General features: G+C 38.4%; 1 protein-coding gene across 2 annotated transcripts in view; it reads right to left on the bottom strand.

The window, feature by feature from the left end:
- Positions 1 to 1647: 1647 nt before the first annotated feature.
- GREM2 (gremlin 2, DAN family BMP antagonist) overlaps positions 1648 to 26502 on the bottom strand; it is a 160472-nt gene continuing 135617 nt past the window's right edge. For both annotated transcript variants that reach the window (XM_044059230.1, XM_044059222.1), the window contains one exon: positions 1648 to 3149. In XM_044059230.1, coding sequence (XP_043915165.1) covers positions 2645 to 3148 — 504 coding nt within the window. In that variant the 5' untranslated portion in view covers position 3149 and the 3' untranslated portion in view covers positions 1648 to 2644. The remainder of the gene's footprint in view (positions 3150 to 26502) is intronic.

Genomic DNA, 26502 nt, shown 5'->3' with positions numbered 1-26502 from the left:
AGGATGCTTGGGCCCAGTAGCAAATGAGAAGTTATGTACCTACCATAATGTTCCATGTTAGTTGTCTTCTTCTCACCTTCTTTCTTGCTGGATGGGTTCGGGAATTTTTCTCTTAATCCCTTTAGTGGTCATGTTCCCCTAGCTGTATTCTTCTGCTTTTAAAAGTGAGGTTGTTGTTATTTCTAAGGCAGTCATTCTCTTTCTGCATATTATTTATTTGCTGTGGGTGCCAAATAGGGCAGGAGGATACTTCCTAGATAAAAGTAGACTCCACAGGCCTGTTTAAGGTGGCTGTGTTGGCTATTTGATGGACTGATGGTTTATTCCCCTTCTCAGACAGGTCAGGGCTTTCAACTGTCAACATCACAATTTGGTCGGCTGATGTTTGTATTCTTTGTGCCACTTGCTGGTGCCAGCTATTGGTCTTTGCCACAGTCAAAGTCTACTGGTCTCTAGAGGCAGCTGTTTTCAACACTTGCTTATTCCATCATTTGATAATTTATTCATGTTGGCCTTTGTTGTGTGGGACTTCCTCTTTATATAAGCTATATAGTTTACACTATGACTCAGGAAGCTGGGGTTCTTCTGGATGGGCTGTTCTCCTGGATTGGTAATCTGAGCTTCATTTTAAGGTTGCTTCTTCCCTCCATTTTCTTACAGCATGGGATTCAAAATGATCATATGACCCATCAATGAAGGTCTTTGATGTTGCATGTAACTGATCTGTTCTTAATGCATCAGTTGTTTGATGTGAAGATCTACCTTGGAGGGGTGGGATGGAATACCCTTCATCAAGTTCTACAGTGGATAGCTAATCCCTCCAGCTGGCCTCAGGTATTATGGCAGGCAAGTATGTAACAGGTTTATTACTTGTCAGTAATGGAAGTACACAATTTTTTTTATGATTTTTTTTTTTTTTTTTTAGTTGTAGTGTACCCACTAAAGACTATGGTGTGAAATGGTGGGCAAAGGGATGAAACTATTTATGTAATCCACAAGTGATGTTATGCCCTGCACTGTTGTAAGCATACATCCATCTCTGACTGAAAGGACCTTTGGAGATCAGAGGCACTAGCAACTGTGCACAGGCTGGCTCTATCTGCACAAGTTATAAGACCAGAACAGTGTATTGACCACTAGTGCAGTGCCTCTGACTGAGCCAATCTTCTTTCCCATTTTTTTTTTCTAGAAGAATATTACTTATTTATGATTGACAGAGAGGGTGAACTCAACTATAAAGCCTTGCTTGGAGGGTCCTCTCAGACATTAAATGACATGGCCCTTATTTTGCCATCTTTCATGACAGCTATGAAGCTATGACTTTTATAAACAGATGAAGTGATGGACCAAATAACAAATTACACAATTATGCAATGTTTTTAGTTAATGAATAAAATGTATATATGTAAACAGTTGTTACCTGAAATGCTGTCTGCCATGTGTACATTAATAGCACAGCTGTTTCTTTATTGCTACCCTCTTATTTTTCTTTCTATTTCATTAAAACTTTTACAATTAAACTCAAGACAGTGGCTCCTCAAATGTGCTAATTTCTACAATTTTCACAGCCATTACTGCAAAAATAGTAAGTATGCACATTTTTTTCTAGCCAATAACTAAGAAAAAAGCAAACAGGAAACAGGTATGTCTAGTAAAATAAATTTCCTTTTATGTTTTTACAGTGAACTCTTACAGAACTTGCTATAAGAGTTTCTGAAACTTAAATGAAGCATCTCTGCACAGTAGTAACCTGATAGTTACTTAACAGAAAAAAATATGCTGCACTCAGCATTTATCATCTGATATGAAAACACTGAAAAACCACAAAGTATTTCATTATGTAGGTTGTTGGATTACAAAAATGTATACTCGTCATATTTTTGTGGTGTCTTAACAGATACTCTGTAATAAAATAGATGTATACATACAGGGAAAACAATATTAGAACAGTTGACGTCTATAATTAGATATACAAATACATTATTGCAAAACACATTTAATATAATCTTTTCAGAAGGTTATCTTAATATTATATCACACAATTCTCAAATAATGCATGTGTTTCAAGTTGCAAGAACCCCAGGCAATTTTCATTTCTAAAGGAGCACGGTGTAATTCATGCTGCCACTGAAGCAGTTTTTTCATCAGGTTCACTCTGATTAAAGTTTCTCCAGTCTCCTTTGGCACTGTATCAAGTTCCAAGCAGCATCAGTCCATAAAATAAAAGCAAACAGTTCTAGACTTGGAGATTTACTGATAGCAACAAAAACAGAAAGGTCCATGGCCAAGATAATATCACTCACTTAACATGGGATGGCTTTTTCCACACAGTGGAAACTTTAAAGTGGATTTTTTTTTAGACAACTGTAACTGTATTCAGTTATTCTGCCAAAGCAAATTAGAACAATGTCTGAGTAGGTGATCCAGACAGTGAGCTTGACTTCACCTGTAACTGATGCCAAGTTTTTTTCCACATGCTGTTTGAAGAATGACATTCAACAGAAAGCATATTGCAGGTGGACCTGGCTCACCTTCTGAGACACGAGTGAGAAACCACAAAGAAAATAAATGAATAAAAGATATCTAATCAAAACATACTTCAAAACCCTGTGTAGTGAGTGATATACATCAGTTCATTGCTTATTTACCTCCTATGTGAGTCATTAACATTGACAGATATACACCTACACTGTTTAACTTTCTGAATTTTCTTGAGTCGAAAGGGTGGATCAAGGTCAGGACATTCTAGCTCAACAGTTAGAGAGGTGAACTTCTGAGGCTTACAGAAGGCACATGACTGAAAGGATTCCTGCTCTTTTTTGACATGGCGTGGAATGTAAAAGGAGTTGCACTGTCCATAGCAGAAGCGATTCACAATAGTACGACTGTGGCAACCATCCTCACTGATGGTCTGTCTTAGTGGCTGTGTCTTGCACCAGTCACTCTTTAGATACTTTCTTTCAGTGACTACTAGGGCTTCTTGACTTGAAGTAAGCACCTCCTGTTTTTTTTGAGCCCACCTTTCAGAGTTATTTGCTCTGTCTTTGTAGGGTGATGGTATTGCTCCTGGTGGGTGCTTTCTCCTGGCATCTGTTGATTCAAATAACATTCCCAACACCAGCAAAGAGAAGAAACTTGCCCAGCTCATCCTGGAAATATAAACAGAAATCTATGTCAAACATCGTTTCATCATACTATTTTACTTTCTTTCCAGTAACACATCTAATTAAAATACTGTACAATGCATATTTACGTATGTTAATGACAGCTTTTTTGTAACTTTTTCTTCTACTGGGACTGTGCAACCTTCACATACATTCCTGTCTCTGCCAATTTGCTCCTCATCAGACACAGACATCCTCCCCCCCCCACACACAAATACTCAGACACACAAACACACACACGGGTGATAGCATTCAACCTATGCATTCATCCAGGATAGAATGGGAGTGAGAAACATCAGATGGGGTTTATTAACCAGGTAGTCATTTCTGCTGAATGCCCTAATCTCTTCAGACCTACCACAACGTGCAGTCTTTCACGTGCATGTCAATCTTCCTACAATCCTAAGTACTGATTGATTATCCTTTTCCTGGGCTGTCTCACTGAAACATCAGTACTGCAGGACAAGCAACTTTCTCTCACCCCAGAATGGCTGAGTAGACACTGATAATTCCCAACCACCTTGCTCAGCCAGCCAGTCCATCACTCATACCTAACACTGGGCCTGCTGGGTCATAGTCAGGACTTCAGCCATCTATAACACAGAACCAGTATGTGAGTTAATTAAAGTTAGCAAAGTATCAGCAATACAAAATAATCAGCTGTTTTTGAGACGTATACATTGATGGTAGTGGTATATTTCCTTGAAATTGATAAGATAATACAAATTCTGCATCCATTTATGGATTTCTTTCTGTAGAGAGTTCCATTAAGGTTGCAAATCACATGAGGTTTAAACACATTAACAAATTAATAAATTAAGTTAAATGAAAACATATCAGACTATCATTGTCATACAACATATTCAGTGCAAGCATGGTTTATTTTACAATTTAACCAAACATATACCAAATGACATTCTGGCTGCTGCTAACCATACCTCCTGTTTGCTCACTACTCCTCCAGTTAGTACAGAGGATTAAGACTGTGAGTTGCTCCCTGTAGTCGAGGGTTTGATTCCCTATGTCTTTTATATGCCTCTAAGCAAGACACTTAAAGAAACAGTGCTACTCAGCATGAAATAAAAGGTAATTGCAGATTGATGCTCAATCCTGACTAACAAAGCCAAATAAGTAAAGCCAGACTTTTGTGAAATAGTTGATTACAAATTAAAGACAATGCATGCATCTGCTGATGTAAAAGTTAACTAATTTTCTATAACAAAATTAAAAATATACATGCAGTGCTAAGAAGGGAACATAAATACCCTTTGTTCTCTGCCATCAAGTGCATTGCATTCCTTCAAACTTACTAGTTGAATTCTAAAGAGTATTAGAAATGTGAATCTAGAGGTAAAGGAACAACAAAGCTCTATATGAATGCCAAGGACATTTAGCATTTTGTTTTTGCTTTCATTACAGGGTCCATCTTTAAAAATGTATATCTTATCAAACAGAACTTCATTTATCTGAGATCTTAGTATTTACATATGTATATATTTATTTATCTATATTTGTTTACTGGTGCAATGCACAGATCAGTATTGACCAACTTCAGGCTCAGCCTGGGAGAAATACAAAGCATTTCATAAAGAAAGAATACAGAAAAGTTAGCATTAATAAAGTAGTTCAGATTAGTTACATAGAAAAACTGTCTTATTTTCAACAATATATATAAGGTGAAACAAAGTCATTGCGTAGTCATAGGCATTAGCCATTCTTCTATATAGGACCCCAAGATTCTTGTAATCAGCTGTGTTTGTAAATAGGTTGATAGCACACATATTTCTTATTGAGTTAGGATATTTTGGGACTGTTGGAAGAGACACTGTTGCCTGCATTCAGCCATTAGCAATGCTTTATTAATTTTTGAGACAATCCTACTAATGCTACCATATGGAATATTTAGAGTATCACTGTTTGTTTCTTCACTGCACATTCAAGAGCTCAATGAGGCTCACCTGGTCACTAAAACAAAATTAAATACATTTGTGCTGAATAAGCAGACAGAAGAATGGTAGATGACTTATTCATACTGTGTTTAGACAGACAAGATACTTCTAAGGCATATTTATGTCTAGCTTAAGATTTGAGTCTAATTTTTTTGATCCTGCATCCAGATCCATAACATATCATTAGATCTTTTTTGTCAAACAAGGTTAAAAATCATTGATTTACAAAATATCTTCACCTTAAGAAGTTTCAACCACAAGCACACACTATAATATACTGAAATCCACATGTACCTCTCAATATCTTTGGTCAAGAATTATGAATAAAGCCAAAAATAAGAGAAGAAAAGCCCCAAATCAGGAGCAATTTTTAAGCATTACTTTAATTCATTTAAATATATTACCAGAAAAGCAGTTTTTGTATCAGCATGCATTTCTGGAGCAAGTATGAAACTCTTAATGATCAACATTACTAACTGACTGTAGCCCTCAGTAACATACTGCAAAATCAAAAATGTTATGGGGGCAAGGCAAGAACATGAGGTGAAGTTAAGGACAGATGAGAAGTATCTTAAGATCAGATACTCATACTGGGGCTGAAGTTGCATATCTATCTTTGTGTGTGTGTATATGTGTGTATGTGTGTATGTATATACACACACACACACACACACACACACACACACACACACACACACACACACACACACACACACGCACATACACGCACACACACGCACACAGGCCCACACACACACACACACACACACACACACACACACACACACACACACACACACACACACACACACACACACACACACACCATATATAGCCTTTAAAACACATTATAAATGTAATAGCTGTTGTTTCTCATTGTGAAGTTTTTTATTTATACTCTTACATCAAATGTCATATTATTATTGGATACTGGCCTGGAAGGATTCTTCTGATTGTGCCAAGTGATAGCTTGATGAGCAGGCTAGCTACATGTAGGATATCACTGCCACTGTATATTTTCTTCCCTCTCTATCCTTCTTTCTCACCACAAATTCACATGTAACACAAGGAACAAAACCATTGATGCACAATACCAATAACTGAATTAACAAACAGTCCTGCAGGGCCGTCAGTCTGCCTGCTTGTGGACTCCCTTGTACAAGCAGGAAATCTAACTATGAACATCAACCCATTAGCATAAGAACTAGCTACAGTAATTTATGCCTAAACAAGGGTCTTCCAACACCTAGTTTGCTTTCTTCATAAGCAAAACTCCAGTGTCCAGGCCATTAGTTGAAAACAGGCATTTGCCTGCATAGGCATACACCATGCTTTTCAATCATATTAATATTCTTTGGTAAATGCAATAAAACAGCTAAAACAGCCAGTTTGTACAAATATTTGTCAGCTTCTTATTTATTTTTTATTCTCTTATCTCATTCTTAGTGGTATTCATTTTTTCTAAATGTCTCTTATGTTCTGAAGGAATACATGCTGTGCTTCTTTTTAAATATATGCATGCTTATTTTCTGTTTTTACAAAGGGAATATATGAACACTGAACAAAGTATTAAGACCCAATGCAACTTCTTTAAAAAGCATGGTGTGAAAGCAGGGATTTTCACAATGCACTGCAAATCTATTTTTTTCCAGACTGAGGAATATGAAACCAAAGGGGTGTCCACACCAGGCATCCCCAATTACACATATACTATCTAAGATCTCCAACTTCAAATTAAGTAATATTTTATTTTAAAGGCAAAAACCTCTGCAGCATAGCAAGACTCAGGATTTTCAACATTCTGGATGTGCTTAAAGATTTGTGAGAACATTTTTCATTAACTGCAGCCAGACCTAAGATAATCTCATAACATGTACCTTGCAAATGGTAACGCCATATCTTTGAACTTCAGAAGCACCCAAATGATTTTACCAAGTCACTAGACCCTATGTTTCCAAGTGAAGGACTGCCTTTCATATTAACAGTGTTACCATGTAGAAGCAAGGTGCTGTCTCTCACAAGGCATATGATACATGCTGCACAAAATAACAACTGCACAAACTTGAGTGAGCAACACACAATACACAAATGAGATTATCAAGCAGAAGTAGCTTGCATTCACAGTCGATTTTTCAGATAATCATTCATACATCCACACTTCTAACTACATTTGAAAAAAACATTTATTCAGTCATAAGACAGATATCTAGGGGCTGCGATTTTGCTGTCTGTACTACATTTGTGTTAATAAGTATTCTTGTTAGGTTTCCTTACATACATAAGTAAACCTTTGCAGATATTTAAAATATGTACTCGATGATGGATGTGACACTGAAGGAATACAGTTCACAGAGACATTTCTGCAAAAGGTAAAGATCAGAAACATTATTTTCTTGAGGTGAAACTAATCAGGTAAGTGATGTGAATATCTGTTAATCAGATAAGTTAAATGTCAATGTCTCCTCTGTACATACCTTAGTGGTGACCTCAATGTCATTTTCTGTTATTCTTAATCCACATTTATAAGTTATGAAGCTTATTTCTTGGCCACATTCAACATACATATATTTTCATGCATATAGATGTAGGTACAGTCATTATGCATTCCAATATGTGTTTTTATAAAATGTTTATATGTTTTAGGTAATGTTACATGCAACTGTGATTGTCACTGAGTCATCAGGTTGGGAAAATTAAAAAAAAAATGTCTCCGTTATGTAATCTGGCTATCTAGGTTTTGACCAGTTTCTGATCAATGTCTAACTTTTGGCAATGTTGTACATGCATACCCCACTGGGTGCGCAGTAGCAAGGCCCACCTAGATCACACCCACTGCACAGCAGTCTGAAAGTGTAATGTATTTTTTTTTACTTTTTGTAGGAGTGCCCGCAAATTAAATATACCAACTCCAAGATTGCACTACATTGAGGAAAAGGGTAAACATTCACAGCACTCCCACATCTGCGCAAGAACCACCCAGTGGGTTATGCGCATACACTATCACCTCACTTTTAACTGTGTATAAAGTGGCCTGTGATCAGGCAAAGCAGTGATCTATTAACTCTTCCATGTGTGAAAAAAATTCAGAGAGAATTAGGAAAACAAGCTGCTGTGCAGTAAACTTACTGAACCTTTTGTTTTATAGGTAGGGTAGTGTAATGCATAAAAGCATAAGTCTTGGGCCATACAGCTACATTAACTGTATTTCTTTGTGCTTTATCCTATGTGTACGGGCTGACTGCTGCAAAGCAAATATCACTGTGCTTTCTGCATTAGAACACACACCTTTGTAACAGAGGCAGTGTAGACCCAAATAATCTAATAGATAAGGTATTGGTCTTGTGCGTCAGGCATTATGGGTCTGAGTGTCATCTGGGGTGGTATAATTTAAGTCTATCAGCTCCTGCATAAGGATTAATGCTATGAACTTCTTCTGATTGTACATAGTTTGATTCTCTAAGCTTCAGTTTGTCCGCTGTCTGACTCTATGCAAGTCACAACATGGTGGTGCTCTTGGAAATTAGTCTAAACCCCTCAGCTGCAAACCTACTGACTTCCTATGTTTTGGTGACTGCTGTTCCACTCTCTCTTGTGCTGTTGGTGAATGTGGCAGCTACTACTTAGTCAATGAACTGTGTGCAGAAGCCCATCTCTACTATGTTATGCTAGATGTAGGACTGCAACTACTACAGTACTAATGCTTCATAGGAATAGCACTCGTGTTGTGAGTGGGCTACACTGTTAGGCAGGTTCAGTAACATCCTGTTATAAGAGTACTGCGATTGTCTGCCACAACTCATTTTACTATGTCATCTGCTATTATCTGCTTAGTGCACTACATTCTTCTGCCCTGTACTATTATGCAGGATTTTTAAGGTTATGTAATAGTGCACCAGAAGTTGGATCCTGCATTTCACTTTGCAATATAATTAGGTAGGAAGATCAGAGTAATCATTTGTTTAATCCAGAATAGGAAGGAATCACAGCTCACCTGCAGTGTGTTAGGCAATGTCCCCATTTCAGAAAAGGAGACAGTAAAAGCGCCATGCCTACTCAGTAATGACAGTTACTCGTAGTATAACAAGGGTCTACTGATCAATGTACATTTTGATGTCCTGGACTGAGCATTTGTCACAGGCAGTTATGATTTAATATTATAAAATCTACCAAAATAGGATATGTTGGTGGTCGCATTGAGTGGCTCAGTACTTATTTCACTTTTGCTACCATCACTATGTACCGCGACAGTGCCTATCCCAAGCCATTTAATATCTCGTCCAAAGGATGACACACTCAAATGTGCAGCACCCCCCCCCCCACAAGTTGCAGTGCAGTGTCAATAACGGAAAGAAGAAAATGGTCATCTGGAGTGAGAATGGAAATCCTTCCTGTGATCTTCTAGCAGCATAGGCAAGTGTGTTACCTATAGAATCACAAATCCTACCTGTCTTTTTTCATATTAACAAACTACATCATGATATTTCCACTTCAAAGATGCACCTCTATAAAGTAATACTGACAAGTGGAAAAGAAACTCCCAATTAATGTAAGATTCACATTAAACAGAATTTCCTTCTGCTTGGCCATAGAGCGAAACATATGGCTAAAAAATAATCTCCACAAAACCTCAGTCTATGCTGTTAGGTACACTGCAAATTCTGGCACATTGAAACTGTAGATCAGAGTGTGTATTGTGACTTTAAGAAGCATTTCAAAGTGAGGGTGGGTGCGTGTAAATAGAGAGCATATGCAGGCAGCAGTGCCATTTTGAGTGAACAGCCAGAGTGTTAACATGTAAGAGTGCAGTAGTCAGTCTCTTTATAAGTTTATTCCAGTTTAAGTTACTAATCCTCAATCCTGATGTGTTTGTATGTAATAAAGCTTCCTGAACTGAACCCACAACCATTTGTCTGTTTTATCCTGACCGGACAAGCGACATGGTGTCAGAAGCAGTATGTCTGAATGACATGGTGTTAGAAGTGGCATGTCTGAATGACATGGTGTTGGAACCAGGATGAGCAACAAGAAGCTAGAAAGAATCCGGAAGTCAAGCCATGAGGTGCACAGTTAGAAATGGAGGTATATAGAGGAATGACTCGGCTCAACCTGCTCAAAAGATTGAAAAAAGGTCAAAAATCAATTTCAAGTAATTAAAACTCGGATAAATGATTTATTTTGTAAAGAAAATGATATGAAGCAATCACTAAGCACAAAACACATTATTAATCAAATGAAAAGCACATGTATTATTGATTAAGCGAATTGTTCGAAATCATGATATTTGATAAAATTATTCGAAATACTTATGAGAGCATTCACAATTACTTCTGATTTGCATAACGAGCATGTTAAAAGTAAATTGAGCACAAGAAAAGTATAACGAGCATGATAAAAGTCAAACAAGCATAACGAGTACAATGTTGTGTCTTTCGGCTTTTCCTGATTAGGGGTCGCCACAGCGGAACTCCGGTCTGCTAATAATTGGCAGTAGATTTTCCATGTCGAGTTGCCAGCTCTGACGCATAACCTTCAACGAAGGTACGCCCATTCACACGTCTCCACACAGAAGATGCTTTAGCTGAGAATCGAACAGGACAACGTCTTACTGTGAGGCGACAACACTACCGCAGCACCACCACCGCAGTTACAAGCATAACAAGTACAATAAAAGGGCAAAATGAACACGGAAAAGCAAAGCTACAGCATTTTTTAATAAAAAAACATGTTTTTTGATATGAGCTACTTTTTTGCAATGACTAAAGCTATTCAAAGTATAACTAAAGTTGTCTGAAGTAGAGTGTGCAAAGTATTTGCAGTGTGTGCTTTATTGCAGTACAATTATTTAGAAGAGTTTACTGTGTGCAAAGTACAGTTAATTTGCAAAGTGCAGTCAGAATACAGTCATTTTGGGAAGTTTCTTGTGCTGTGTACAGTTCATTCACAAAATGCAGTCATTTCAAACTGTTTCTTACACTGAGTGGTTTCGCAAAGTACATTGATTTCAAAGTGTTTCTTGTGCGAAGGAGACTTATTTCCTAAAGTGCTGTTATTTCAAAGAGTCTGTTCTGCTGTTGAGCATAATTACAAGATTCTGACATAAATTTCTGACATATATGTGTGTATGTTCGTATATAATTCCAAGGGTCTTTATTACTGTGTGTTTTCATGGCAGAGGCATTTTGCCGACCCAGTCCACTTGTGTTTGATCATAATATTGCAGAGAAATGGAGTGTATTTGAGCAGAAATATGATATTTTCATACAAGCAGCTTTTTTCTGATAAAGATGCACGTACAAGGACATTTATTCTGCTTAGTCTAGTGGGGTCAGTAGTGATTGAAAGAGAGCATTCATTTGTGTCTGCATCAGCAGTATATGCAGGAGAAGGTGAAAACTGTCACAAACGTTCAAGCTAATTCAAGGGAGGACCCTGAGTGCTTGAAATGTAAATTCAGAGAAATGTGTAACCCCCAGACATATGTTACATTGGAGAGGCACTTATTTTATACAAGAGACCAAAAGCTAGGAGAAACTTTTGCTACTTATAAAAGGTTACTTAAAAAAGCAATTTGATCATATAGAAAGTTGCAACTCTACTTTCTATGTAGATGGTGTATCAGTAGTTGGTGCAAAGGTTAATGCAGAAGATTTGTTGGCAAAAGACAAAGTATTTTGTACTGCCCTGATTAATGGTAAACCCACAGAGTTCAAAGTGGGCACTGGCTCAAATTGCAACGTTATAGCAGCAGAAACATTTGCTAGAGTAAGAGCTGGTGAAGAACTTAATTTGGCCAACTGTGCAAAGCTTGTTGCTTATGGAGGTGAAGAGATTCAAACCAAAGGTTCAGTAGTGTTTTCATGCTATTCAGCTGAGGACAGTTACAGCTTGCAATTTTATGTAGTAAAAGATCTGTACAGTCATTTTTAGGTCTCATAGGCAGTTTAAAAATGAAACTGCTTTCTTTTACCAAAGAAGCTATCATGTAAGCACATGTCCTAGTTCCAGTTTCACCGATGCGTATTTTCTCAGAGTATGCTGATATTTTAGAAGACAAGTTAGGTAAACTTCCAGTTGTGTACTCCATGAAATTAGACCCAGAGGTCAGTCTAGTGGTCAGACCAGTGAGAATAGTTCCAATAGCTATGCAGTATAGAGTCAAAGTCCAGTTTGATAAAATTGTGCAGCAAGGTGTGATTTGTCCAGTTACAGAACCAACTGAATGAGTGCCTTCCATGGTAGTTGCTCATAAGAAAAACTCAAATGAATCAAAATATATGTTGACCCAAGAGACTTAAACAAAGCATTAAAGATACCCCACCACCCTATGTGTACAGTTAAGGAAGTTGCTCTCCTCATGCCAAATGTCACTGTTTTTTCTGTCTTAGATACAAAGAGTTCATTTTGGCAAGTAATGCTTGATCACAAATCTTCTCTACTGACTACATTCAGTACAGATTTGGTAGATAAGGATTTCTCAGAATGCCTTTTGGAATACATTCTGCCAGTGGTCTTTCAGTGTGCAATACAGCAAATTTTTTCAGGCAATCTGTGTGCTATAATAGTAGATGATTTATTAGATGGAGGCAATGGTGAAGCAGAGCATGACAGAAACCTCAGGAAAGTTCTGGAAAGAGCACATGAAGTGAATCTAAAGCTCAATTCTCTGAAATGTAAATTCAGGCTGAGAGAAGTTACTTATGTCGGTCATTCATTTACCATTTCATGCTTATGACCAGATCCTTCCAAACAGCCATTCTTGAAATGCCAGAAAATGTCCAAGCCTTACAGCATTTTCTTGGTATGGTTAAAAATTTGGGCAAGTTTATAACAGACGTCAGTGAATTATTAGTACCCTTAAGAGAGCTGATATGCAAAAATGTTACCTGGTCATAGTAGGAACAACACCAAAGAGCATTTGATGACCTGAAACAGAAAATTGTCAGTCCACCAATGTTAAGATACTATGATGTCCACAAACCAGTAATTCTTTCCTGTGATGCTTCAAAGTTCGGTCTTGGTGCAGTTATTCTTCAAGAGAATAGACCAGTAGCCTATGCGTCTAGAACTCTTACCCAAACTGATATGCAGTATGCTTAGATTGAGAAGGAACTTTTGGCAATTGTATTAACATGTTCGAAGTTCCATGATTATATTTATGGCTGAGCTATCCCAATAGAAATTGACCATCATCCTCTAGATACTATTTTAAAGAAGCCTATGCATACAGCTCCAGCAAGACTACAAAGAATGATGCTCACATTACAAAAGTACAACTTCAAAATGATCTATACAAAAGGCAAACTTCTTTATCTGGCTAATACCTTATCCAGATCACCCAGAAATACCAAAGCTTGATGCAGAGAATTTTGACTTTGGTATCATGGAAGTGCCTAATCTTTCTACCACAAGACTTGATGAGTTAAGAGATCATACAAGGACTGATCTAGTTTTGCAAAAGCTTAACCCCTTCATCAGTGTTGGATGACTGTCAAAGCAATATTATGTACCAACAGAAGTGCAACCTTATTTTCCTTACAGAGATGAGATGTTGATGGAAGATGGTATAATTTTCAAAGGTCCTAAAGTTGTCATTCCTACTTCCTTACAACATGAGTACATCCAGATTTTACATTGTGGCCACCCAGGTTTTGAAGCTACCAAAAAAAGGGTGACAGGACTAGTACTTTGGCCTTCTCTGTCAAAATATATCGATAAAGTACTTTCATCTTGTTCAGTATGCAACAGAACTAAACCGCATTTGCAAACAGATCCACTTCTGCTAAACCAGATTCCTGAACTACCTTGGACAACAGTAGCCACTGACATATTTGAGTGGAATAGTCAACATTACTTTGCGTTGGTAGACTCTTATTTGAATTGGTTTGAGATTGATTTGTTACCTAACCTAACATCCAGTACTGTCATTACTAAGATGAAACATCATTTCTCAGTCCATGGTAGTCCAGACAAAGTTATTTCTGGCAATGGTGCCCAGTTTAAAGGTCAGCTATTTAATTGACATTTTATCCATGTTACCAGTAGTCCTGAGTACCCACAGTCAAATGGCCTAGCTGAACGTGCAGTACAAAGTGCAGAGCAATTACTAGAGAGGTCAAAGTGTGACAATACCGATGATTTCTTGAATTTGCTTAATCTCAGAAATGCACCCTTTGACAATTTTACCTGGCTCACCTGCTCAGAGACTTCTGTCTAGGCAAACCAGAACAACCTTGCCTATCAGTTCCAGTTTGTTGGTGCCTAATGCTAAAAATACCAGAGCAATCAAAGCCCAACTATTCAAAAAGCATCCATTCCAGAAGTCCAACTATGATAAAATGAGCAGATTTCTTCATCCCTTAAAAGAAGGAGAGGTAGTGAGGATGCAAATGGCGAAAGGTTTTGATTGAATTGGTCAAGTAAGAGGTGTATGTGCCAAGCCGAGATCTTACTTAGTGGAATCTGAAGGTATAGAATACAGAAGAAATCGCAGGCATCTTTTTCCGGTGTCTGAATCGATATTGCAGCATTGTACCTGTGATACAGACACTAGATCTCAGAGCAATACAGATGATGTTCCTGTTGAATGACATGTTTTTGTACCTATTCCCATTCCTGATAATGTCCCAGACGTCCCTGAAGTTGAACATTCATTAAAGACAGCCTCTGTTGCTAAACCCAGTCCTAACTTTTATGTGACATGATCAAGTACATATTTTCAGACCTAGTGTAAAATACACAGCAGCTTGGACATGTTTATTTCACTTGTAATTAGTTCTGTATAATTGCATGTCAAAGGATTATTTCTGCACAATTGCATGTCAATGATTATTGTCATTATTACTATGCATGACTTATTTCTCAATGAGGGAGGATGTAGAACAGAGTATGTGTTGTGACTTTAAGAAGCATTTCAAAGTGAGGGCACGTGCATATAAATAGAGAGCATGTGCAGGCAACAGTGCCATTTTGAGTGAGCAGCCAGAGTGTTAACATGTATGAGTAGTCAGTCTGTTTATAAGTTTATTCAAGTTTAAGTTACTAAGCCTCAATCCTGATGTGTTTGTATGTAATAAAGCTGCTTGAACTGAAGCCGCAGCCATTTGTCTGTTTGTCTGTCTTATCCTGACCAGACAAGTGACAGCAACTACCTTTGAAATCCTATCACATAAGTTTCATATTGCTAACATGCTGGCATCAGATATGACCCTCATGTACACTACAAAACTTGTACAAAAGTTGCTAAAATGACATCCAGTGTTACTAACCTTCATACCCTAAAGTCTAGTCATAAAGGAAGCAAGCCCATACTTAGCCATAACTGAGAAAAAGCCTTCTCCTTCACAACAATAAGTTCATTAAGCACTAATAAACTATAATGAACAACCTCAATTAAAGTCTGTCATTTTACCAGTACATCAGATTACATTCATCATCATGCTCTTGCCTTACATTGTGTTTATCTTAACAGTGGTCCAGAGAAGTAAATATTGTGGGAAGAAATAGCCAGGGAATTGTTATGGCTAGATTTGCTTAGGCCCTAGGGCCGACAGTCTAGTACCAACCTATGAACCTATGAACCTATGAACACAGCAACCTTTCTCTCATACACTTTACCCTTAAACTATTTTATTGTCAGTTTTATCCTCAACTAGCAAATAAGCACTTGTTTTTTACATGTCTATACTCACTTAGATTACAAACCCACAACACATATATGCTAAATGAGCTGAGAAGGAGTTCTAGAGTACAGAGATCCATTTTAGACAATGGTTTCTCCCAAATTCAAATGACTTTCTCTGGGTCCTGGGAGAGTCCTGCATCCTCAGACTTTCCTTCTGGTGATAAATCAGCTGGACTGGCTTTGTCCCAGTAGAATGTAGGACAGTAATAGTCATCCCTCTGTATAAAGGGGGACCATCTACTGACCTGGGAAATTACAGATTAATAAGTTTGACTAATTCTGTATGCAATGCCATGGAAAGAATAATCATGGACTTCATAAATAATGATATACAAAACCTCCAAACACTGGACCCAACCCAATACAGCTTTGTCAAGGGCAGGTCATGCCTACTGAATCTGGTGGATCCCTTTGAGGATGTCAATAAGGCCATGGATGAGGGTAAAACAATACATACTGCTTCCATTGACCTGGCCAAGGCAGTTAGTACAATTCCCCACTCAGGTATTATAAATAAACTCACAATACTGGGCATAAATCCCTATGTCACTAGAGAGATATCCAATTGGCTCATGGACAGAACAGATGTGGTTAAAATGGGTGGATCCAGATCCAGCAAGAGGACAGTTATTAGTGCTGCGCCGCAAAGCTTAGTCTTGGGAATACTCTTGTTTGGAATATACTTCTTTGAAGTCAAAGCTAATGTGGAAGGTCTCTGGATGACAAAGTTTGCTGACATCTGCAAACTGGGGGTAATCACTGAATTTATCAGTGACGTAGATATCCTTCAGAAGGGTTTAGATCAGAAAAATGATTGGTGCCACAACCATGGACTAAAACTAAATGTGATAAAATGCATTATCATACCCTTTGGGAAATCAAATACCCCTGCAGATTACAACATCAATAGCACACCTCTAACAGTAGACTCAGAAGTGAGAGATCTAGGTACACAGATAGACAGATAGATAGATAGATAGATAGATAGATAGATAGATAGATAGACAGATAGATAGATAGTAGCCTGAAGTTTGACTGCCATGTGTACACACTGCTGAAGAAGTCCTTCTATGTGGCACAACTGATAAGGAAGGGTAGGGCGTCTAGATCCAAGAAAAGTATGGTCCCACTGTTCTTGGTTCTCATTAGACCAGTAATCCAAGTACAATGTGCCATTTGGCATGTACTTGACAAGCACTTACAGCAGCTGGAGTGACCTCAGAGGTTCCTCACAAAGAAAATACAGGGTGTAAACAACATGTCCTATGTGGATAGACTAAAATATTCCTTTACTCTGTCTCCTCCCGATTATTAAGGGGTGACCTATGCCTGATCTACAAGGCACTCACAAATCCAGCCTTGATGGTGCTGCTACACATCCACAAATCAGACAACATGATGGTCACCCAATCTAGGGCTCTAAAATTAGTCAGCAACTCAAAGTATGCTGGAAAGACAGATATGTGTCTCAGAGACACTTTGGAACAGGCTTCCTATTTATATTAAGCAGAGCCCTTCCGTGGTCCTCGTCAAATGTAATTTGTATGCAAAGATGGGAAATCACAAATTTACAGCTAGGGTCATACCTATATCCCTTATTGATAAGGGCAATCTATAAGGTACTCAAGGCATAGGCACAAATCCATGCCATCCCCTTGCCACTAGGGCCATATATTGGGTAAAATTAGGTTATATTGGCTAGACTTGTAAGTGCTCTTAAGCTGTTAGCCTAGTAATCTCCTATGAACCTATGCACCTACAATATTTTATTGGTTCACTGCATGAAGCAGCTCACAGCTAATATGAGATGTATTATGCATCATCTTAGAATCATCCACACCCTGCCCATGGCCCCTCATTTTTATTAGATCTGCATCATATACTATCGGTGTGTGAATCCGAGCGATTGTTTCTCTTTTCTTTGTTCATATGTTTATGGGTTTACAGGTATGTCCTAGGCTAGCTGCCCTTGAGGGCCATTTTAAGTTTACAAAGTTTCCCTTTTGGTGCTCAAGTTAATCTATCCCATTTGGTGTTAGATTGGCCTTATCCATCCTGTGGTTGATAATTATCCCTAATGAGAATAAGTAATAATCCAAAATGGCTCCCACTGTCAGTGTGTGGGCTTTCCAAACCCAGTGTAGGCAATCGTGATCCTCTGGAACCAACAAATGAAACTAAGGAAGATGTTGCATTGGTATATCCTGTCAAATCCTTGATCAGTGTGAGTGGAATTCATGTAAATTGACTCTTTTCCAAAAGATTTTGTTTATAAGATTGAAATAAAAATGTGAGACAATCCAATTGTTGCTAAATGATGTCCAGTTTATTGAGCTTCCTTATAAGAGCTTTTGTCCAGTAGACTTCATTAGATAAGTTTTTATTGAATGACGTTACAAGTAGTTGACCTATTTAAATACTTCTGAAAAGGTAGTGTGGTGGAGCACAGTCATTGTCATTGGAGGTACAAGCATGCAAACTCTGAAGGTAATGCTACTCAATGCTAGAAGTCTAAACCTCAAAATGCACTCTCTCAAGGCACTCCTAAAAATGGAGAACATCAATATCTGTGCAGTAACTGAGGCCTGGTTCAAGACTCTAGAGAGCACCCCTGCAATACCAGGCTACAACTCTTATCACACTTTTTGACCACCAAACCAGGACCGAAACATTAAAAGTGGTGGAGTGTACATATTCACCAAGGATATTCACAACACCAGGCTAGTTGCCCAACACAATGCGTCTGAAATTCTCCAGGTGTAACTAACACTAGGTAAGACTGCAATCCAAATTTTAGCTTGCTACAAATCCCCTTCCATGCTCCAAGATTCTCACTGCACCTTTCTAAACATACTGGAAAATATTAAGATGCACCCAAACACCCTAATACTGGGTGATTTCAACTACCCTGCCATTAACTGGGAAAACTACTTGTGTACCAACACCTTTGCCCAACGGCTCTTGGAATTCATAAATTCCAACAGCCTGGATCAACTAATCCTTAGTCTCACCAGGGGCTCCAATATCCTAGACCTGGTCATTACCAACATGGGAAATCAATCCTCCACACCTATGGTCACCCTCTCATTGGTCAGGTCTGACCATAAGCTAATCACCCTTGACATCCACATCCCACCCCCACCCTCCCAGTAAGGAAACCTCAGTAAAAAACTTATCCAAAGCCAACTTCATGTTGCTCAAGTCAGAAGTGACAAACTTCATGACACCCATGCAGATGGGAACTGAAAGTTCGACTGCTGAATCCTACACTAAGGCACTGTATGAGCACATCCACTCCTGCATGAATCATGCCATCCCCAATAGAACCAAGACGCTCTCCTCCAAAAAAAGGAAGCCAATCTGGTGGTCCCTTGCCATTAACAAACTTTACAATAAAAGAAAGAGACTGTTGCAGAAAAGAGGAAAATCCCAGGATGCAAAAAACTCCCTTACCAGCCTCAGTAAGAAGATGAGATCCCTCATAAAATCCTCCAAAGCTAGTTACGAAAATAAAATTGCCAAAGATTCCAAAGACAACACAAGGCCTTTTATAGCTATGTCAAGACTCTAAATGGCAATGCTCAGATCTGGTCTGAGCTACAACAGAATGGCATTAAATATACTGATGCCAAGGATATTGCCAACATCCTGGAAGATCAATTCAGTGCAAACTTCACCCCCCTCTCACCCCCTAAAGGGCCCATCTCAATACCAAAAGATTACCAAATTCCGGTAATAACAGCCACACAGGTAAAAAACGCACTCTCCAAAGCTAAGAACAGCATCTATGGGACCAGACAACATCCCAGGCTGTGTACTACATGAACAACAAAATGAACTGGCAACTCACCTAAATATCATGTTTAATCATAGCCTTACCTCAGGCTTCATGCCCACTGAGTGGCGCACAGCTACAGTTATCCCACTCCACAAGGGGGGTTCCACCTTGGATCCCTGGAACTACCGCCCCATCAGTCTGACGAGCCTGATCTGCAAGGTCATAGAACAAATTATCATGGAACTTATAAACAAAGACATTGGCAACCTTCAAACACTGGACCCCATGCAGTTTGGGTTCGTGAAGGGCCAATCTTGTCTCCTGAACCTGATTGACTTCTTCAAATCAGTCTCCAGAGCCGTGGACTAGGATAAGGTGGTCCACACAGCCTATCTGGACCTTGCCAAGGTTTTTGATACCATCCACCACTCTGGAATCATAGATAAACTTACTAAGCTGGGCATTAATCCCTATGTCACTTGATGGGTTGACAACTGGCTTACTGACAGAACCCACACTGTAAATGTAGCTAGTAGTAGGTTTAACGATTTAAAAGAGTTGTTAAGAACAAGAAATAAGGTTGATTTAGTTAAAAGAAAGGGGGTATTTCCATATGGGGTTTGCAAAGTATGTGACAAATTGAAGAATATTGATGGATGGATAATAAATGGAAAAAAAATTTTGGTAAAAAATAAATTTAGTTGTAATTCGTGTGGTGTAGTCTACATCATTGGATGTGGATGTACACCTTGTAAATGGTATGTGGGACAGACAAAAAGGATGGTGAAATTTAGAATACTGGAGCACTTGGGTGATGTAAGAAATAAGAGATTGGATAGCCTAGTGGCACAACACCTTTGTGTCACACATGGGGGTAATATAGATAGTATTTTCTTTAATGTATTGACAAAACCCTTTGAAGAACATACTATGGGGGGGATGAATTTAAAAGAAAGTTGATCAAGTTAGAAACTAAATTAATAGTATATTTGGGCACTTTATATCCTAGGGGTCTCAATTTGGATATTGATTGGGGCGTTCAATTTAGTGAATGGATTTTACCTTATTCACAGAACAAATGTGTTGGTTAGGTTAAAAGTAAGGAATTTTGGATGGACAAATTGATTAATTTGATATTAATAATAAAAATATGTGGAATAAAAGTGAGGATGAAATTTTAAAATAGTTTATATCTAAATAAAATAAGTTTATATATTATGAATAACACTTACAATTAAGTCTCAGGGATAATTTGAAAAGTATTTTTATGTGTTTGAATGTATAAGCTATTGTGATGTATGAGGAAATGTGGAAATGTGTTATTTCATTAACTAGTAGAAGTGATTTTTTTGAAAAAAGTGTTATTTGGGAATTTCATTCACTCTGTGTTGTGTTAATTTAGTTAATATAGTTATGATGTATGAGAAAGTGTGGGGCTTACATCTTTAAGCTATAAACTGCACAATGATTCAAAGAAAATTATTTAATTGTTTAATTATTTAATTAAATTAAATTGAATTAATGCTGAGATGGAATATAAAAAGCTGTTTGAATTGTATGAAGTTATTCCACTGAAGGCCTATGAGGCTGAGGTACCAGGATGTATTGAATAAAGAAAGAAAATTGGCAGCTACAGCAGTGCTCGGTGTTTTTTTGATTGGTGAGAATTCCTAGAACCTAGTGTTCTAGCTTCTTTGGGAGCTTGTGTGGTTTGGTGTTTGTACCATGTTATTGGAAGGAGCTTCTGCTGTTCCAGGTGTCTTTAGAACACAAATAGAAATGGGTAAGCTTAGATGCACAGAGATGTGGAAGGAGAGAGACAATAAAAGTTTGGAAAATGATCTGTGGTCTATGGGGATGGACTGTCGAACAGATGAAAGGTATGAGCATCTGGAAAAGTTGTTGAAAAAAGAGGTGTCATTGTATTATGACATTAAGTTGTTACAAAAATATGTGGACATGAATCTACCTCCCAGAGGGCTGAGGGTTGATAGGCTCCCAGCATATGATTTTTCGGAGGAGGAATCTGACCTCCTGGAAGAATGGAAATCTGTCTCATTAGCTTGTACTACTAATTGGCTAAAGATTCTCATTAAGAGAAATACTCGTGCCCATGAGAAAGTACGTAAAAACATCATACAACTGCAAAGACACTGATTAATGACACCTCTGAGTTTAATTACTCCAACAAATTGTTTGATATAAAATTTGGCGTTGCCAAAGTTGAATCGGAAATAGTCGCTAGAAAAAAGAAGAAATTATCTTGAGATATAAATGACTACAGTAGTGGAGTAATTTTTTCTTGGCAATGCAAGGGAATGAGAGGGCATTCTAGGCAGATGAGTTACAAAAGGGGAAGATCTCACTTGGGTCCATCATCGCGTGAAACTTCTATATCATCTTGTTAGTTAGCATCCAATGGGCGGAAGAGCATTTCCTTTGAGGACGTTAGCAGAGTGTTTGAAGGAACAGCATCTAGAGATGATGGCGAAGTTGCAGAAGACCAGAATCGGATGAAAGGAAGAGGAAGGAGGTTCCAGGGAAAGGGGAGAAGGAATTAAACTGTCTAGAAGGGCAGGTTAAGGTATGTTCTGCTCAGTCAATTAATAGTACTTTCCCAGAGAACCATGAAGTTAATTTGTTGCCACAGAGGGTGAATGACTATGACTTTGATTTTAACCCTCCCTTGGTTTGTTTGCCTTCTGAATGTTGTGTTTTTCCTGGCACATTTGTTCTGAGGGACATGATAGGGAATGAAGCAAATAACACAAACAAAAGTTTTGACATCGTAAATCTTTATGATTTGGTGCTGTCTGAGGCAGCGACAAGTGTTTTGCTTAAAGGTACAAAATATGTGCCAACTTTTTTCCTTCATTATTTGAATTTATTAATGAAATCAAAGTGTTTTGTAGAAAATTTAATTTAAGAGTGTTTTTTGGCACTAAAAAAAAACATTGCGAACAGGAGAATGAAGCAAATACTTTGTATGATCCAAATAATGATATCATGGAAGATTCTTTGTTGGACATTTCTCTACATGATAATCTATTTGTTGTTTGGGACTCTGATAATGAATGTGTGGAAGACATGTCTGAAAAAAGTAGTGTAACTAATGTTGGTTTTTCAACTGGGTATGGAAAATTAAAAATATCCAAGGTGCCCTATACTAGTTCTTTTGTACCCCCGAGAAATACAAATGCAATCAATGTCTTTGAATGTGCACTTTGTAAACAGATTGAATTTGCATACTATAGGTATATTTCAAGCTGTAAATCATGGAATTTGGGTAAAGAGTAATGGCCGACTCTTAAACTGTTACGTACTGTTACCGACCAATATACATTCGCACAGGCAGATAAGGGTGGAAATTAGGTGATTTTGAATAAAAGAGAGTATAATAATAATACGGCCTTGGATTTGTATTTAGATGACAAGGTTTATAAAAAGTTACCAAGTAACCCAATAAAAGAATTTAATGGGAGGTTGTTGGAGTTATTAGAAAGAGGAGAAAGGCTGGGATTTTTTTGCTCATGGGGATGTTAAAAAGCTATATTTAAAACATCCGAAAGATGCCAGTTTTTTTGTCATTCCAAAAATTCAAAAATCAATGACTAAACCCCCTGGTAGACTGATAGTCTCAGGGGTGGGTTCTTTTTTACAGAACATAGGCATCTTTTTGGCCTCCCACGTAAAGATATATCTCCCTAGAGTGCAATCATATATTAAAAATACTTCTTATGTGTTGGAAAATATAAAAAAGATTCAGTGGGACCCAAGCCTTTATCTTGCCTGTGTAGATATCATGTCCTGTTAGGTGAAGGACCAAAAACCAGTGGTATTTGTCAGTTGTTAGAATTTGCTTTAATGCACAATTATTTTGTTTTTGAAGATGATTATTATTTGCAATTGGAAGGAACTGCAATGGGGGTGGCTTTTGCCCCATCCTATGCAGTTTTGTTCATGGCACATTTTGAAAATATGTTTGTGTATACTACAGATTTTTTTAAGGACTGTGTGATCATGTTTAAAAGGTTCATTGGTGATTTGATTTATGTGAGCAGGGGGGACACTACTGAGTTTGATCAATTCATGAAATTACTTGGTCAAAATACTTGTTGCTTGGAATTTACTTATAGAACTAGTAGGAATAGAATGCAATTCTTGGGTGTTGAATTTTATGTAGATGAAAGGGGCATTTTCAGTATAAACCATACCATAAGGATACGGCTGCGGATAGCCTTTTGGAAGCTTGCAGTGCTCATCCTGGTCATTTGATAAAATCCCTTCCTTATGGTGAGTTTAGAAGAATAATAACCAATACTTCTGATAAAAAGATGTTGGAGAGGGAATTTGATTTAGTTAAGAAAAGATTATTAAAGCGTGGATATAGTATGGAACATATAAGTGAAGCTTTAAATAAGCTGGAAAGAAACACAAGCTATAAAAGGAAAATTAGTGTTTCTATTCAACATGAAAAGTTTATTAGGAAAAATGTAATGGAAAAGGTTGGTGTTTAAAAAGAAGTTATGTCTTACCATAACATTCCATCTGTATTGTTGATCCTCATTCAGTCATTACGTATGAGTATCGGTTCTGACCTCAGAACCAAGCTGGCCATCTTCCAAGCTCGCGTCAGCTACAAACTCTCGAGCTAAAACTCTTTCCCTGAATTCCCCTCTCCCTGTTACCTCAGATTGAGTTTGCAAGTCAAAAGAAGGTTAAAGCTACCTCTGGTCAAATGACCTAAAAGAACCGGATGGTGAGATCCACTAGAAGCCACAGGAGGGGGAAGGAGGGAGGGAGGGTTGTAATGACTGAACGAGGATCAACAACACAGATGGAACGTTATGGTAAGACATAACTTTTTTATCTGATATTGTTAATCCTCGTTCATTCCTTACACCTGGGACAGAGTCCCCAGCTACCTCTATTCCTGGGAGGCTCTCATGGAAGGACATTCCTGAGCACCGTAGAACCAAAAGATGCTCTTCCCCTGGAGGCCAAATCCAATTTGCAATGATTGATGAAGGTATGAGGCATAGCTCAAGTTGCAGCTGCACAGATGTCATGTAAAGAAGCTCTAGCATGGAAGGTAGCAGAAGTTGCCACTGACCTTGTGGAATGAGCCTCGATGGTAGTCGGCAATGGAATATTCCGTTGTGTATAAATAAAGGTCACAAGGTCTTTCAACCATCTAGCCAATGTGACCTTAGCAACAGCACATCCTAATCTAGGTCCAGAATAGGCCAAAAATAACTGGCCTGATTTACGAGAGGCCTTAGTCCTATTCAAATAGAAGTAAATTTGCCTGTGAATATCTAGGGTATGTAGGCAATACTCTCCTTTGTTTGAATGATTGGGGAAGAAAACTGGCAATTCAATAGTTTGATTAATGGACATTTCAGAAATCACTTTTGGCAGAAAGAAAGGATTAGTTCTCAAAGACACTCTATATGAAAAATCAAGTATGGACTCTTGATGCATAAGGCTTGAAGCTCAGAGATACGTCTGGTAGAAGTAATGGTGACCGAAAACAAGGTTTTCCATGACAAATATTTGAGGTCGCATGAAGAAGCTGGTTCAAAAGGTAGCATTGTCAGGGCTTGTAGAACTAATGACAGGTTCCATGGTTGAATAGGTTCTCTAAAAGGGGACTTCAGATGATTCATACCTTTTATGAAGGTCTTGCATAATTTGTTTGACATAAGAGAGGAGTCTTGGACACCCTCATGGAAATTAGATATTGCAGCCAAATGAACTCTAATGGTAGAGGCGGATAGACCCGATTGGAATAGATCGACTAGATACTCTAGTACTATCGACACTGGTGCTGAAAAAGGATCTACTTGTTTTTCTTTCAGCCAACAGGTAAACCTTTTCTACTTGCTTAGATAAGTAATTCTAGTGGAAGACTTATGAGATGCAATAAGAATGTCCCATACTGGTAAAGAAAGATCATTCTGCCTGGCAATCAAAGGAACTGGAGGAGCCAAGCTGTGAGCTTCAGGCTGTCCAAGCTCGGATGAATCAGATTCTACAGATGGGAGATCAACCCCGGGGTTGGATGGAGAATCCATGGTTGAGCTAGCAAGTGAGGCCAAAGGAAGGGGAACCAAATCTGATGAGGCCAATATGGTGCTATGAGGATCACCTTGTTCTTCAACCGATGGGCTTTCTTCAGAAACTGGGGAATGAGGGGAAGAGGTGGAAATGCATAAAGAAGACCCAAATGCCAATCATGGACTAGAGCATCCCTGGGTGACTGTCCTGGAGGGGGAATCAGGGTGAAGTAGTTGCTGCATTTCTAGTTGGTCGGGGATGCAAAGAGGTTGCAGCAAGGATGGCCCCAGCGGTAGAAGATCTCCGCCACTATCAAGGGATTCAGGGACCACTCACGAGGTTGCAGAATGCACCTGCTGAGTCTGTCTGCTATCACATTGGAACTCCCGGGAATGTGCGTTGCTAGAAACAGTTGGTAGCCATCGCCCATTGCCATATCTTCATGGCCTCTCGACAAAGGGGGTAATATTTGATTTCGCCCTGTTTGTCGATGTACCAGACCACCGCCATATTGTCTGACTGAATCGCAATAGTCCCAGATGGCAGTAGGGGATGGAATGCTTGCAATGCCAGAAGCACTGCCCTCAGCTCTAGAACATTTATATGCAGTTGGGCCTCCAATTCGGACCAAGTGCCTTGGACTGTCTGACCCTGACATAGCCCTCCCCACCCCAGGAGCCCAATGAATTTAGTTGTAATTCATGTGGTGTAATCTACATCATTGGATGTGGATGTACACCTTGTAAATGGTATGTGGGACAGACAAAAAGGAAGGTAAAACTTAGAATATTGGAGCATTGGGTGATGTAAGAAATAAGAGACTGGATAGCCTAGTAGCACAACACTTTTGCGACACACATGGGGGTAGTA

This window comes from Protopterus annectens, chromosome 1.part2, assembly GCF_019279795.1.
Source record: "Protopterus annectens isolate FY-2018-M chromosome 1.part2, PAN1.0, whole genome shotgun sequence".
NCBI classification, from domain to species: Eukaryota; Metazoa; Chordata; order Ceratodontiformes; family Protopteridae; genus Protopterus; species Protopterus annectens.
This window is presented reverse-complemented; position numbering and strand designations above follow the sequence as displayed.